The sequence below is a fragment of the Saccopteryx leptura genome, chromosome 3 (genome assembly GCF_036850995.1).
Source record: "Saccopteryx leptura isolate mSacLep1 chromosome 3, mSacLep1_pri_phased_curated, whole genome shotgun sequence".
NCBI lineage: Eukaryota > Metazoa > Chordata > Mammalia > Chiroptera > Emballonuridae > Saccopteryx > Saccopteryx leptura.
In genome coordinates this window covers 190,424,164-190,438,127 of record NC_089505.1, presented here as the reverse complement: position 1 = coordinate 190,438,127, position 13,964 = coordinate 190,424,164, and the positions used below count along the sequence as shown (strand labels likewise).

The 13,964-nt window shown below is 45.7% G+C and overlaps 2 protein-coding genes across 2 annotated transcripts in view; one reads left to right on the top strand and one right to left on the bottom strand.

Moving 5' to 3' along the window:
• Positions 1–573: 573 nt before the first annotated feature.
• On the bottom strand, positions 574–4,049 carry LOC136398393 (uncharacterized). Its single transcript, XM_066372686.1, has 2 exons — positions 3,504–4,049; positions 574–684 (listed from the first exon to the last, which is right to left on the bottom strand). The coding sequence occupies exons 1-2, from the start codon at positions 4,047–4,049 to the stop codon at positions 574–576; spliced, it is 657 nt and encodes a 218-aa protein (XP_066228783.1).
• The window catches only part of GFOD1 (Gfo/Idh/MocA-like oxidoreductase domain containing 1), a 145,050-nt gene continuing 134,966 nt past the window's right edge, over positions 3,881–13,964 (top strand). The window contains exon 1 of the mRNA XM_066377081.1: positions 3,881–4,848. Coding sequence (XP_066233178.1) covers positions 4,596–4,848 — 253 coding nt within the window. The 5' untranslated portion in view covers positions 3,881–4,595. The remainder of the gene's footprint in view (positions 4,849–13,964) is intronic.

The following is a 13,964-nucleotide window of genomic DNA, read 5'->3' as shown; positions in this document are numbered from 1 at the left end:
TTGCTCTTGGTTACTGTAGTGGTCTTTTTGCAGGGCTGGGGTGGATGTGCCCCTTGCACCCCATCCTCCATGGTGCAGCCTGAGTGATGGTTCTAATATGCCAATCTGATTGTTCACTGTCTGCTTTGTGTTTCAGTGATTCCTCATCACATTCTAGCCTCCTCCACATACACCCCTCCAACCTTGGGTTAGCCTGTTTTTAGCTTTCCTCTGTCTAGAATATTCTCCCCTCTTTCTTCAAGCTAACCTCAACAAGTCTTTTAAAGCCTGGGTCCAGCCCACTCTTCATTCTGAAAGTCTTTAGAGGCTTCCCATTCTGATTTCAAAGCCTTCCTCTGATCCCAAATCATCCCCTGAAGGTCCCCACCATAGCATTTGTCACTCAGTATTGTCATTGCCAATTCATGTCCTCAAGCAATAGACCACTTGGCATAAGCAACCTGAGGTCAGGGGCTCTGTCATACTCAGCCTTGCTTCTCCAGGGTCTAAACTTTCCTTGCACATGGCACTTGGCAGAGTTTTAAGAAATCTATAAATATTAACTCGTACAACTCTCATAGTAATACACCGTTATTAGAAAAACATACAGATTGAGTGTCCAGCAGGTTCTGGGTATGATTCTGGGCACTGGGGAGCCAGAAGTGAAGAAGACACACAGACTTCTGACTTCAGTGAATTTATAACCTGTTGAGACAAATGGATGATAAACAAACGGGTATGCAATATAATGTGAGGTAGTGAGACAAACTATAAAGAAAAGTAAAGCTGGACAAAAGGATAAAATGTGACAGACGAACCATTTAAAAATTATTTTTATTTTTTTAGCAAGAGAGAGAGATGGGAAGCATCAACTCATAATTGCTTCACTTTAGCTATTCATTGATTGCTTCTTATATGTGCCTTGACATGGGTGCTCAAGATGAGCCAGTGAACCCTTGCTCAAGCCAGTGACCTTGGGGTCAAGTCAGCGACCATGGGATCATGGAGCCCACACTCAAGCTGGCAACCCTGTACTCAAGCTAGTGAGTCTGTGCTTAAGCTGATGAGCCCACGCTCAAGCCAGTGACCTGCGGTTTTTGTACCTGGGACCTCAGCATCCCAAGTCCCCATTTATCTGCTGCACCACCACCAGTCAGGAAGAGGTATCATTTTAGATGGATGATCAGGCAAGGCCAGTTGAGGAGGGGACATCTGAGCAGGGTTCCGAGTAAGGTGAGTAAGCCACGTGGATATATGGGTAGAGCTAGAGGGGTGGGGTCAGGCAGAGGAAACAGCAAGTGCAAAGGCCCTGATATAAGAACAGGCTTGGCCTTTACAGGGCACCTGGGTGGAAGGTGGTATGTAGTAAGATATTCGAAGCTGAGGTCAGATAGAGCTTTTCAGTCCATTCTGAAGACTTTGGGGTTACTCACTGGTAGGAGTGGAGCCTGGTGGGCCCTGATCTGACATCTTTTTATGTGTATGTGAATGACAGAGAGAGAGAGAGAGAGAGAGAGAGAGAGAGAGACAGACAGACAGATAAGGACAGGCAGACAGGAAGGGAGAGAGATGAGAAGCATCAATTCTTCATTGAGGCTCTTTTGTCTCCTTAGTTGTTCATTGATTGCTTTCTCATATGTGCCTTGAGCCGGGGGAGGAGGGGCTACAGTAGAGCGAGTGACCCTTTGCTTAAGCCAATGACCTTTGGACTCAAGCCAGGAGCCATGGGGTCATGTCTATGATCCCATGCTCAAGCTAGTTAGCCATCGTTCAAACCAGATGAGCTCGTGCTCAAGTAGGCAACCTCGGGGTTTCGAACCTGGGTCCTCTGCGTCCCAGTCCAACACTATGTCCACTGCACCACTGCCTGGTCAGGCTATATTATACATTTCTAATGAGAATCAAATGTGATCACTGTCTTGATATTATATAGATAGAATATATATTTTATTCACACTGAAGCCAGGAGTTGAGTTCCCTTAAAAGAACACAAAACTCCCTCTTACTGGCTAGATGATGCTGCACTTATACAATTGTCCTTGTATCAAGCAATGATGTCGGTAACAGACCTACTCTCCATGCTTAATTTAACATTTATATAGAGCTTACTATGTGCCAGACACTATTCTAAGAACTTTATAAAAACCCACATAATTTTTGAAAATCCTTTGGGGTATATACCATTATACCTAATTTTACAGTTGAAACCATGGCACAGAGAGATTAAATAACTTGCTTCTAATCTCAATGCCAAGTTCCACATCCCCAGCTCCCTATGAACAATGTCATCTTTGACAGGTGATCTAGCCTCTGATGTACTGAGAAGATGCCTTGTGTCTAACTCCCCTGCTTGCACCGTACCCCAGCAGGCATTCCTGCCTTGATCTTTGCAAACTGCTCAGAAGAAGCCTGTCAGCATTGGTAGCAATACTTCATTTTGTGTCAGGTCTTCCCAAGCAGATACCAGTGCACTGTGTCCTTTGTGCCTTTCTTCTAATGCCTTGAGGTCAGCCTCCTCCCTACATTGCCACATACAAGCTTTTTTGGTGTCCTGCTCTCTCCACGTGCCCTGCTTCATTGTAAGTTGTTATAAGTTGTTTTAAAGGCTGCAAGTACTTAGCCCATTTTCCACTCATCACTTGAAGCAGATCATGTGGCACATTGAGCTAAGTGATGAAGACGAGATAAACATGACAGGACTCCTGACCTCCCCAGAGATTTTGAACTAGAGGTCAGGTCACGTGCCTTTCAGTATAGGGTCCCCCTTCCCAACACCAAGTGGGTACAAAGCAGGTATTCAATAAATATTCATCATTCATTTAGCAAATGTTTACAGAGTGCCTACTACATGCCAGGCAGGCAGTGAGACAGGTGCTGAGGAAATGGCGGGAAATTAAACATGTGCAAGGTCCCCACAGCTCGAGCCTGGCACCCCCTCCCCCCAGTACCTTGATGAGGACTCAGGAAGGAAACAGTGTACAAGGCAGGGAGTGGCAGCCGCGCGAAGCGGCAGCGAAAGAAGCCAGAGCGCCAGGCTGAGAGGCTGGTGTGGCATCTGGTCAGAGTGACCCCTCCATCCCTAAACCAAGACTCAGACACGCATGTATTCAGCCGCTTCGGAGACCCCTGCCCCGTGGCAGCCTCTGAGTACAGCAGCGACTACAAGAGCGCCGGCCTCGAGGGGAAAGCAGAGCTGGTCGAGACAAGATTATCTAGGTCCTAGGAAGGCGGCTGGGCTACGAGTGCGCGATCGGAGCAGGCATTTCAGGAGAGAACTCTCCGGCTCAGCGTTCCTCTGGAGCCTGGATTCTAATCCCATGCCAGTAGTTTACCTATTGTGTAACCTTGCTCAAGTCACTAAACCTTCCCGGGACTCAGTCACATCATCGGTGAAGTAGGTTTCCAATAACCTTAGGGTTGGTGACAGGATTAAAAGAAAGAATGCCTGGAAAGCTTCCCAGCACGGTTCCCCGCACGCAAAAAACTCTCTCGGAACAGAGGCTGTAATTATCCGCTGCTCATACCTCGTTGTGTCCCCTGGCCTCCTCCGGCCAGGTACCGGGTGCTGCCTTCACAGGGACCGAAAGCTCCGCGGTGAGGGAGCGCCCTGCCTGGATAGATTTATTAGCTTGCTTTGGGCGGGGTTTGGAAGAGGCAAGGAAGAGAAGGAGCTGGGGGAGGGCACTGAAAGGGAAGAAGCGGAGAGGCAGGAGGCGAGCGAGGCGGGGCCGGGGCGGAGTCCGGCTGTTCCTGGGCCCCAGCGAGGCGCTTACCCGAGCTCGCGGCGGCCGGGCGGGGGCGACGCGCGGCGGCCAATGGCGCGCGGCGCAGCGGTGGGGGCGGTGCAGGAAAACCCGGTTGCTGACAGCCAAACTCCCCAACTCCGCCCTCATCCCCGCGGGATCCCGGAGCCGAGTCGGCCAGAGCCGAGGCCGCCGGAACCGCGCTACGAGTGAATATGGCAGCAGAATGAGAAGGCTGGCTCCGGGGTCGTGGCTTCTGCGATCGCCGTCGCCGCGCTGCAGCTTAAGATCCGCGCTCGTCGCCCTCGGAGCCTCTTGCTTAGCCATCCTCCTGGTTGTCGCTGAATTATTTCATTCTGGGCGGAGGACGGGGGAGAAAGGGGACCCCCGCAGCCGAGCCATTCCAGGCTCAGGCAGCGTGTAGAGGCTTGTGCGCGCGACACTCGCGGCTGCGGAAAAGACCCGGGAGAGAGCTAGTCCCGGGCTGCAGAGGCACGGGTGCGGGGATGAGACTGCCATGGAGCAGCCTCCGCGGGGCGCACGGAGCCGGCTGGTGCTGCGGCAGGGTTGCCACCTGAGCAGAGATTCTGCGGGGCTTCGGGGCCTCAGGGGCCCTGGGGGAGTCTCTGCTGCCGCCTCCGGGAAGGACGGGAGCCCCGCGTGGCGGGCACTGCAGCAGTCACCGTATTGAGGAGCCCCGAGACTGCTCGCCTGCAGCTGGGTGCGCTCTCGGCACCCGGGCGTTTTGCCCAGGGCACGGTGGCTGGCGCACCGCGGCGAGCCGGGTGCAGTACTGGCTGGCTAGAGGGGTGTGTGCTCGCGTGTTGGACTGGAGAGCCGAGCTAAAGCAGAACCAGGCGGACCTGAGCAGCCATGCTTCCCGGGGTGGGCGTGTTCGGCACCAGCCTTACCGCCCGTGTCATCATTCCGCTGCTGAAAGACGAGGGCTTCGCGGTGAAGGCGCTGTGGGGTCGCACACAGGAGGAAGCGGAGGAGCTGGCCAAGGAGATGAGCGTTCCTTTCTATACGAGTCGCATTGACGAGGTGCTGCTCCATCAGGACGTGGACTTAGTGTGCATCAACCTGCCACCTCCCCTCACCAGGCAGATCGCTGTCAAAACCCTGGGTAAGCGCCCCTCCCCCACCTCTCCTCCTGCCTCCTTTCCTTCCCTTTCCCGCTGCTTTTCTCTCTCCCCCTCTTCCTCCCAGAAGCTTATTTCGCCTCAGCGCGGACCCGGGGACCTGAGAGCGCACTCCTCCTCCATCCACACCCCCTCCGAGCGCACTCCTCCTTCATCCTGCCCCCACCGCTGCGCTTTCCTTCTCTCTTCGTGTTCCACCTGGACGCGCTTCCCCACGTGTGTATCGCGGAGGCTGGGGGAGGCGTGAATTCCGGGGATGGGGATGAGGCGGATCAGATGTTGACTTGTGGATGGCTGCTCTGAGGGAGAGAAAACTAAGTCCCTGCTGTGTGTGTAGTGCCCGAGTGTGTGCGTGCGCGCCTGTGATAGGCGAGTGCGCGCCCAAGAGTGCCTGAATAAAGGGCTCCACTCACGTCTCTGGTTTTCCGGGGAGCTGTAGACGACCTGACATTTAGCAGCTGTGGCGCCCTGCCACGATAGTTTGTTACTTTCCGCTATGGGTTAGTTTAGTGTGAAATTAGACACGTGACAACCGTAATTATCTCATCTTCGCTAAAAACAAGGATAGCCTGAGTAGTTGATGCTCGGGATTGGGGGATCTATTGCGACATCTTTAGGCTTCGGGGAGGCTCATAAATTAGTAAAGATTGGTTGGATAAAACCAGAGGGTTTTAACTTTTGGGTTTAGCAGCCAGGAATTGTCTCCTGTGCAGAATGGGAGTCACAGAGCTTCAATTTTTAGAGCAGGGGCGCAGTAATTTCAGAGGCCCACGTGCTTTGTGTGGGAAAAGGCCTAACGCTGCCGGTTTCACGTGGAAGCAAGTAATAGTCCCTCCTTAATTCCCGTTGGGAATAGTTCTGAGGTCTGGTGTTGACAGGCAGTGGCTGGCGGGTGAACTCACCACCCCTCACCAGCCTGTACCCCCACCTAACCCAGGCAGTCGGAACAATCTCACAGTATGGTACCAGCATCTCTGCACTGCCTAGGGGAAGAAGTAAGTGTATGCTTTGTCTCTCAGGAGTTCTGACAGTTCTGATATTTAAAACAATCCCAGGAAGATTGCTCACCCTTTACTCTCCCAAGAAAAATGTTGGAATTTTATTGGTGAGGAAAGAGACAAAGTACAGGATGACACATTAGAGAAGCATTATGAGGCAGGATTTGGGAAGGAACAGGGATAGCAGCACTCAGAAACCAATGGTAATTTATGTAATCTTGGACAGAATGTTTTATTTTTAAAAATAAGTATGGATTTCCGGTAGGTGAAATGTACATATATTTTAATTCTATCTTCAAAAACCTATGACCAGAAAAAACTAAAAAACCATTCTTATCAGGCCATTCTGCTGTTGACTGAGATGGGACATCTGGTATAAGAGGATGCCCAGGGCTGTCAGTTTTCAGCTTAATTTTGTTAAGCTTCTGATCTTTGTTGCCTGGTTTCTTTGGCCTTGAATTGAATTCTGGCTACTATTTCTTTTCTGTTTTATATACAATAATGTGTCTGTTGGGTAGATAACCTCCGTGCTTGCAGTAGGTCTGTGCATATCAAATAGATTGTGGCCATCCTATAATATAAGTCTAATGGGGCAATTTGTATAAAACAGGTCCATGTTGAGCTCCATGTCTACTAGAGAGAGAATGACAGGTAATACCAGAAAGACCTTGTTTGACATCGCTTCTCCCCTCTTGGGCAGCACAGTCCTGAAGGTCAGATCCATAGACCAACCCTAGAGCATGTCTCCAGGAGAGTGGCGATTTGAGAAACAAGGATGTTCCTGTTTTCTGACCATCACCGGTACTTAAGCATGAAAGTATTTGGGGACACTGGCTTCGAGAGAAGCACAACTTATATATTTCTGGATATTTTTTATTTTCAAAAATCCCGTTGATTTCTTTTTCTTCACATGGCTAATGTGAGGTGCTTCTTCAAAACCAAGTGTAAGTAAGAGGCATATAAAATAGACTTAGTTTAATACTCATGATTTAAGGAATAGGATTTTGTTCATGTCTTCATGGTAGGTGTTGGGATTTTTTTTTCCTTCCTGATTTTGCAAGTAATTTAAAGTCATCTGTGATCATAGAAAACGTGGAGGCATAGGATTTAGAGGGGCTGGAGTTTAGTCTTGTTCCAGACTTTATCTTCACTGAAAATTCCCTGGTGGTCACTCTCCTTTGAGTTGTGCCTGCTAGTACATGGCATGGTGGTCATCTGGGTTTGCTTTGCTGTCAGGGTGAGAGGTTTGACACACTCAACACAGGAAGTGAAAAACCCCAAACAGTTATCTGGATGGTCTCAGTGTTGTGGGTTTATAGATGCTAGTGTCTGGAATTGAAACAAGGCAGTCTTGACTAGTCCTGGTGAATTGTCCATTTAGCAAAAGCCTGGGCTGTGAGTTGCTTGCCTAGCAATGATGAGAGATCTGTGGTCCCCGATCTCATAACTGGTTATGGGATTGGCAAGGTGGGGGGCTAGTGTAGGACTTTAGAGTAATGAAACTTGAAATCAGTTGAATAACAACATTCTTTAATTTCTAAAAATTTCCTTGAAATCTCTACCTTAGTGAACTAGGCATTTCTCTGTTGTAGAGACTTTTTTAAAAATTTAACTTTATATCTTGATTGATTTTAGAGAGAGAGGAAGGGGGATACTGAGAGAAACATTGATTTGTTGTTCCACTTATTTTTGCATTCATTGGTTGATTCTTGTATGTTCCCTGACTGGAGATCAAACTCACAACCTTGGAGCATCTGAGTGATGCTCTAACCACTGAGTTGCCCATTCAGGGCTGTAGAGACTTTTCTATAATGTATAATTTCTATTGTGTCCAAGGCTGCCTCTTGTTAAGTACCTAGTATAGGCCAGGCAGTGTAGTAGGTCATGTATATAAAACATTTCATTTCATAATTGAAATAATTCAGATAGATATTAGCTCCATTTTACAAATGAGGCAACTAAAATACAGACTTGAGTCAAACTGCTCAAGTACTGTACACTTAGAGATTTGAACCTCTTATTCTTCCTCCCCTGGAACTATTCCTCTTCTGTCCATAGCCTTGCTTCACTGCCTCAGTTTCTTCTCAGATAATGGCAGCCCAGGTAAGATTATTGGAGTTAGCCTTTATTCCTATATACTGCCCCCACCCCATGGAATCAGTTCCCAAATCTGGTTGATGCCAACTCCTAAATCCCTCTTGTCTCTATTCCCTCTTCTGTATCATTGCTTCTTCCATAAAAGGAACTAGGTCCTTACTTAGTTTCTGAATTAGGTTGTAGTCAGCTCCCCCCACCTCTGCCTCTGTCCATTTCCCACCCTGATGCCAGAGTTACCTCAAAGAACTGAAGATCTGATCACGTCACCGCTCCACTCTTTCAGCACTTCTGGGACACGCCCCAACTTCTTGACATAACAGGCAGGAGCTGCTGGTTTTTCTGGAACCCCATGAACTTTAGCTAAGCCAAAATACTTCTGTTTCCTTGAGGGACCTTGTGGATTACATGTCCATGCCTTTGTCAGGAACATGGTCTGTCATATGTTGGCGACGAATGCCTGTTCATTTATCAAGACTCAGCCCCAGTGTTACCTGTTCCAGAATGATTCCCCTTCCTTAGTCCATCCTCTCCATATCCTTCTGTTCTCTTTATTTTAGATAGGTTAAGCATTCATGTATACAAATTTCAAATGGTGTAAAAATATACAGTGAGAAGTATGTATCCCCCAATCTCTGCCCTCAAAGAGGCAGTTTTTGTGTCTCCTTGTGAAGATTTTCAAAGAATGTACTGGCAATTATGTGTGTGAGAATTTTAAAATTGTTTTTACACCATTGGCAGCATCCCATTATATACACACACACATATACAAATATATGTATATAAAGACTCAGAATGTGAATGTATCCTTGTTTCCATGTTTAGCTGCATAGTATTTTATTGTATGGATAAATCAATGTTTGTTTAACCAGCTCTCTATTACTCGACATTTAGGTTGTTTCCAGTCTTCTGTTTATACAAACATCATAATGAGCAATCTAGAACATAAGTCATTATGCACATGCCGTTCTGCTTGCAGGATGAGCATGCTAATTGCTGGTCAAAAAGTATATGCTCAATTCATTTAACAAATTAGCTGGCACCTGAGATGATTTTTTTGCGTGCCTCTTCCCTCAAGCCCCCTGACTGCCTGGTGCCTTGCCTTGGTATCCTGAGCACACCACTTCCCAGTCAGCTTTTGGGGTCAGTCAAAACATCATCCTCCTGCAGCAGGCCACTCCACCTAGACTGAGCAGTGAGCTACCCAACTGAACTGCCTACTTAGGTTCACTATTGTTTCTTAATCAGTTTATTTTCTAATACAGTAACAGGTAAGTGGTATATATATATGTAGGACACAGTGTGTGTGTGTGTGTGTGTGTGTGTGTGTTCCTTGCTCAGAACCTTTCAGTGGCTCCCATGGCACCTGGAACAACATTCAAGTTCTTTGTTATGACTTACTTGGTCTGAAATGGCTCTGCCTTGTAATCTCTCCCACATCTCCAGCAACCGTGTACCTCCCAGGCTCACTGCTCTCTAGGTACTTGGCCCTCTTTTTGTTCCTCAAACACACCACCTTCTTTCCCAGCCCTGGGCCTTTATAAACTATCTCATCCCTGTGGCTGGACCCTTCTCCGAAGGTTCTTTCTCATACATTCTTCTCACTTTCAAGTTTCAGCTCAAGTGTTCTATTGGGAGAGAGACCCTTCTGGGACCTCCCTTTCCAATCGAAAATCTGTCCCCCAAAACTGTCAATTATGCCTCTGTCATCCTCTTTATCTTCTTGGTGACACTATTGCAGTTTGTGTATCTCTTTCATTTGTTTGCTTGTTCTCTTGTTTGCTGTCTGTCCCCACAGCTAGAATGTAAGTGCTGTGAGGTAGAGCCTTTGTCTGCTTTGCTCATCTGGGAGGCCTTATCTCCCCTAGACAATGCCAGGCTCTGAGTCAGTCACCTACTAGGCACATTGTAAATATTTGCTGAATGACAGGCGAATGACTTTTCATTGAATAAGTGAAGGCTTGGGGAAGGCAAAAGGTTATAAACAGGATGTGGCAAGAAATACATAACATTTTTGTCCTGTATGCAATAGCCCTGTTTCTCTCAAACATGAATGTGTGGCTGCATCACCTGGAGATCTTATCAAAGTGCAGATTCCAGGGTGGGACCTGAGATTCAGGCTTGCTCTCCAGCTTCCAGGTGATGTGGAGGCCACAGCAGCCAGACAGAGATGTGATGGCTTTTTTTGTCTTTGGGAAAAGAAGAAGTCCTCTGCTATGAGGAATGAACCCAGCATGGGAGCCATGTTAAAATACCTGCAGCCTTTGTGTGTAATGTGATTACATCTGTTTTCATGGTGCCTGTTGTGCTTTTTGGAGACAGGGGAAGCATTTTTGTGGGGTGGAAGGCTCCTTTGGTAAGGAGAGTAAGTCTTAGGGTTTCGTGGGGCTTTGATCAGGCTGCACACTGTTCTTGCCCCAACTTGCACGGCATCATTAGCTGAGGACCTGAGCAGCGCACCCTTTCCTGTCTTACTTCACAGTGTCACAGTTGCTCAAGGTTGAGGCAGGTTCCTGGAACAGGGGTGAGAGAGTAGGGGGGACACCAGGTTGAGACAGAGCCCTTCAGGTCATGGTTGCCACACTAGCAGAGATAGGGTCACAGATAATGAAATGGTGCATTTGGACTTGAGACTAAACATTCTGATATCCCAGCAAACCTTGTATTTGAGTTCTTCCTTGAAGTCTCTTCTTGAACCCTTTCTCTCTAAAGACTTTGTGGGCAAGGTGATTGAACTTCTGCCCCAGAGCACTGAGCAAAATGATTTTGGGTTGTTGATTTGGCATGGAGTTGGGGAAGCCTTAGCCATTATGGAAAGAAAGAAATGACTCTATTACTGTTAGGAAAAGTCAGGCTTCACCAGCTTCATTGCCTCTAATTGAAATTAGGTGCAGTTAAATGATTATTTTGTGGATGATATCTGGCTTTGGAAATGTACAATTGTGCAGAAGTTTAAATTGGAGTGAGAAGGAGCCAAATGAAAAAGTTTGGACATTTTGATACCTGAAACTGGAGAAGAACTAAAAAAAAAAATGAAGAAGAAGAAAGAAAAACAAAGTGGAAGTAAATAGCATGTTTTAAGGGTTTCACTAAGAAAGAAATACACAGGCAATTAATTAAATATTTTTTCTCAGGACAATCATGGCCTGGCAAAGAGCATCACTGTATAAGATGTTGTGGATTATAAACCTAAGCAATGGTAGAGAAGTTCGGCAGATTACAACTGTGTAACTTTGGGAGGGGTGACCATCCCTCCTGAGCCTCAGTTTTCTCACCAGTAATATGGAGTTAAAGATCCTATCATATAGGGCTAGTGTGACAATTACAATAGGCAGGGATATGTAGAGACCTAGACCATGTCCGCCATCAGTGATCTGCATAAGCTCAGTAAATGTTAGTTTTACTTCTTCCTATTGTGGTCAGTTCTTTAGCCTATTCCAAATAGAACAGTTGAAGATATTTTTTTCTTGTTTTCAGAAGAGATGAATGCCGCCTGCCAGATTAAGAAAATAGTTAAGAGCTTTCTTATTTATTTTTAGAGAGAAATGGTGTGCATGTGAGAGGGAGAGAGAGAAACATCAATGTATTGTCCTACTTATTTATGCATTCATGGGTTGATACTTGTATGTGTCTTGACTGGGCTCGAACCCCCAACCTTGGCATTTCGGGATGAGATTCTAACTGACTGAGCTAGCTGGTCAAGGCTGACATTTTTTGATTATGTAGGGTCTTTGTTCATGTTATGAAATGCACATTTTAAAGTATGCAATGGGAAAGTAGAGAAACATGACTGACTCCATGGAGTTACATGGTTACCTGTTGGTTTTACAAGCCTGTACTGAGCACCTGCCTCACGGCGTGTGCCAGCCATGAACTGTGATGAGGCACAGACCCTTTGTGCTTAAGTATCAGTGTTGGGCCTAGAAGGAGTCAGGAATCAGGAAGATGGCAGAGCTCCCTGGAGGAAGAAGGATTTCAGCCTTCACATTGCCTTTGTCCTGAACACTGCAACATCAGCTGTTTCCCAGACCTCCAGCCTACTGTCCTTCCTTGCAAATGTTGGGCTTGCTAATCTCCATAATTGCATGATCCAATTCCTTAAAAATTAACTTCTGTCTCCCTCGGTATATACATACATCCTATTGGTTCTGTTTCTCTGGAGAATCCTGACAAATACGAATGTTGGCTGGATCAAGGCCACCTGGCTGGGCAAATGGGTGATAAGATGTGTCATGCAGGTGTAGGTCTGGAAGGACTTGTCGGTGGAGAAGCTGCTCCAGTGAGTCCAGCTGGTGAGTGTGGGCCCCTAGGAGAGCATCTCTGCACATTGTTCTCTAAGCAGGAAGACTTGAAGGCTAAAGTTCTTTCTGGTTTAGACTCAAGCTAAGGGGATGTTGGGAAAAAGGCTTTCACATCCTCTCTGCTGAGAGCCACAATGACCTTCACCCTGACTAGCTCTTTACCTGTCAGCAGGGCTTTGGGGAAGCTGGACACTCAGGCAAGCATATAATGCCTTGGGCTTAGACTTTCTTTGAAAATTGTTAATGACCTGTACAGCATTAAAAATGCAGAAAAAATAACTTTACATTAAAATGATATGAAGTGTTTTTTAAACTTTCAATTTCCAAATATAATAGACCTGTGATATTGAGATGTTCTTTTAGTTAGCTCTTCTAGTTAGCATACTGTCCAGAAACTGAAAATGCAGAGTGCTGAAGCCCCAAATTAAGTTCGTTTACAGCTTTAGCATTACTTTCTAAAACATAACTTTATTGAGATATAGTTTATATATCATAAAATTTTACCAGTTGTAAGTAATTCAGTGATTTTTTAGTACATTTATATATACTGCTCACAAAAACTAGGGGATATTTAAAAAATGAAGTGATAAAATATCCCCTAATCTTTGTGAGCAGTGTAGTTGTGCAACTGTCTACACAAAAAGTTTTAGAACACTTCAAGCATCCCAGAAAGTTTTCTCATGCCTGTTGGTAGCCAATCCCCATTTCTGCCCCTTCCCGCAGGCAGTCACTGATTGGCTTTGTCTCTGCTGTTTGCCTTTCCTAGAAATTTTATATAAATGGAATCGTCTAACATTTAGTCTTTCGTGTCTTGCATCTTTCACTTATCATGGTTTTGATGCTCATGCATGTTGTTTCATGTATCAGAAGTTTACTCCTTTTTACTGTTGAGTAATATTCCATTGTATGGATAGACCACATTTTGTTTATCCATTCACCATTTGATGAATGTTTGTATCATTTCCAGTTTTCACTGTTATGAATAATATTGCTATGAATATTTGCGTATAAGTCCTTTGTAGACCCACAAATTGGGACTGTAATTGCTGGGTTAAAAAGTATGTATCATATTTTTCTCTCCATAAGATGCACTTTTCCCCCCCAAAAGTGGAGGGGAAAATGCCCGTGCGTCTTATGGAGTGAATGTTCATTTTTTTTAGCTGCTGCGGGTTCCCGGACAACTAGAAGAGTATTTGAACATTAAAGTCTATCTCATTTGTTAATAACAGTGCTAGTGGTTGTTAATACTGCTGTTGAGTTTACATTGTTGAAATATTATTGTCGTATATTTTATTAAATATTTTAACACACCATTTGGTTCAGAATATTTTTTTCTTATTTTCCTCCTTAAAACCGTAGGTGCATCTCATGGAGCAAAAAATATGGTATATGTTTAACTGTTTAAGAAACTGCCAAACTGTTTTCCAAAGCAGTGGTCCATTTCATATGTATACCACCTATGTAGGAGAATTCTAATTTCTCTCCATCATTACTAACACTTGGTATTGTTAGTCTTTTCGATTATAGCTATTGTAATTAGTGTGAAGTGGTATTTCATTTTGATTTTGATTTGCATTTCCCTAATGACTAGTGATGTTAGGCACATTTCCAGGTGCTTATTAGCCAGTTGTATATCTTTGGTGAAATGTCTACTCAGACCTCTGGACCATTTTTAAACTGGGTTGTTTGTCTTCTTATTATTGAGTT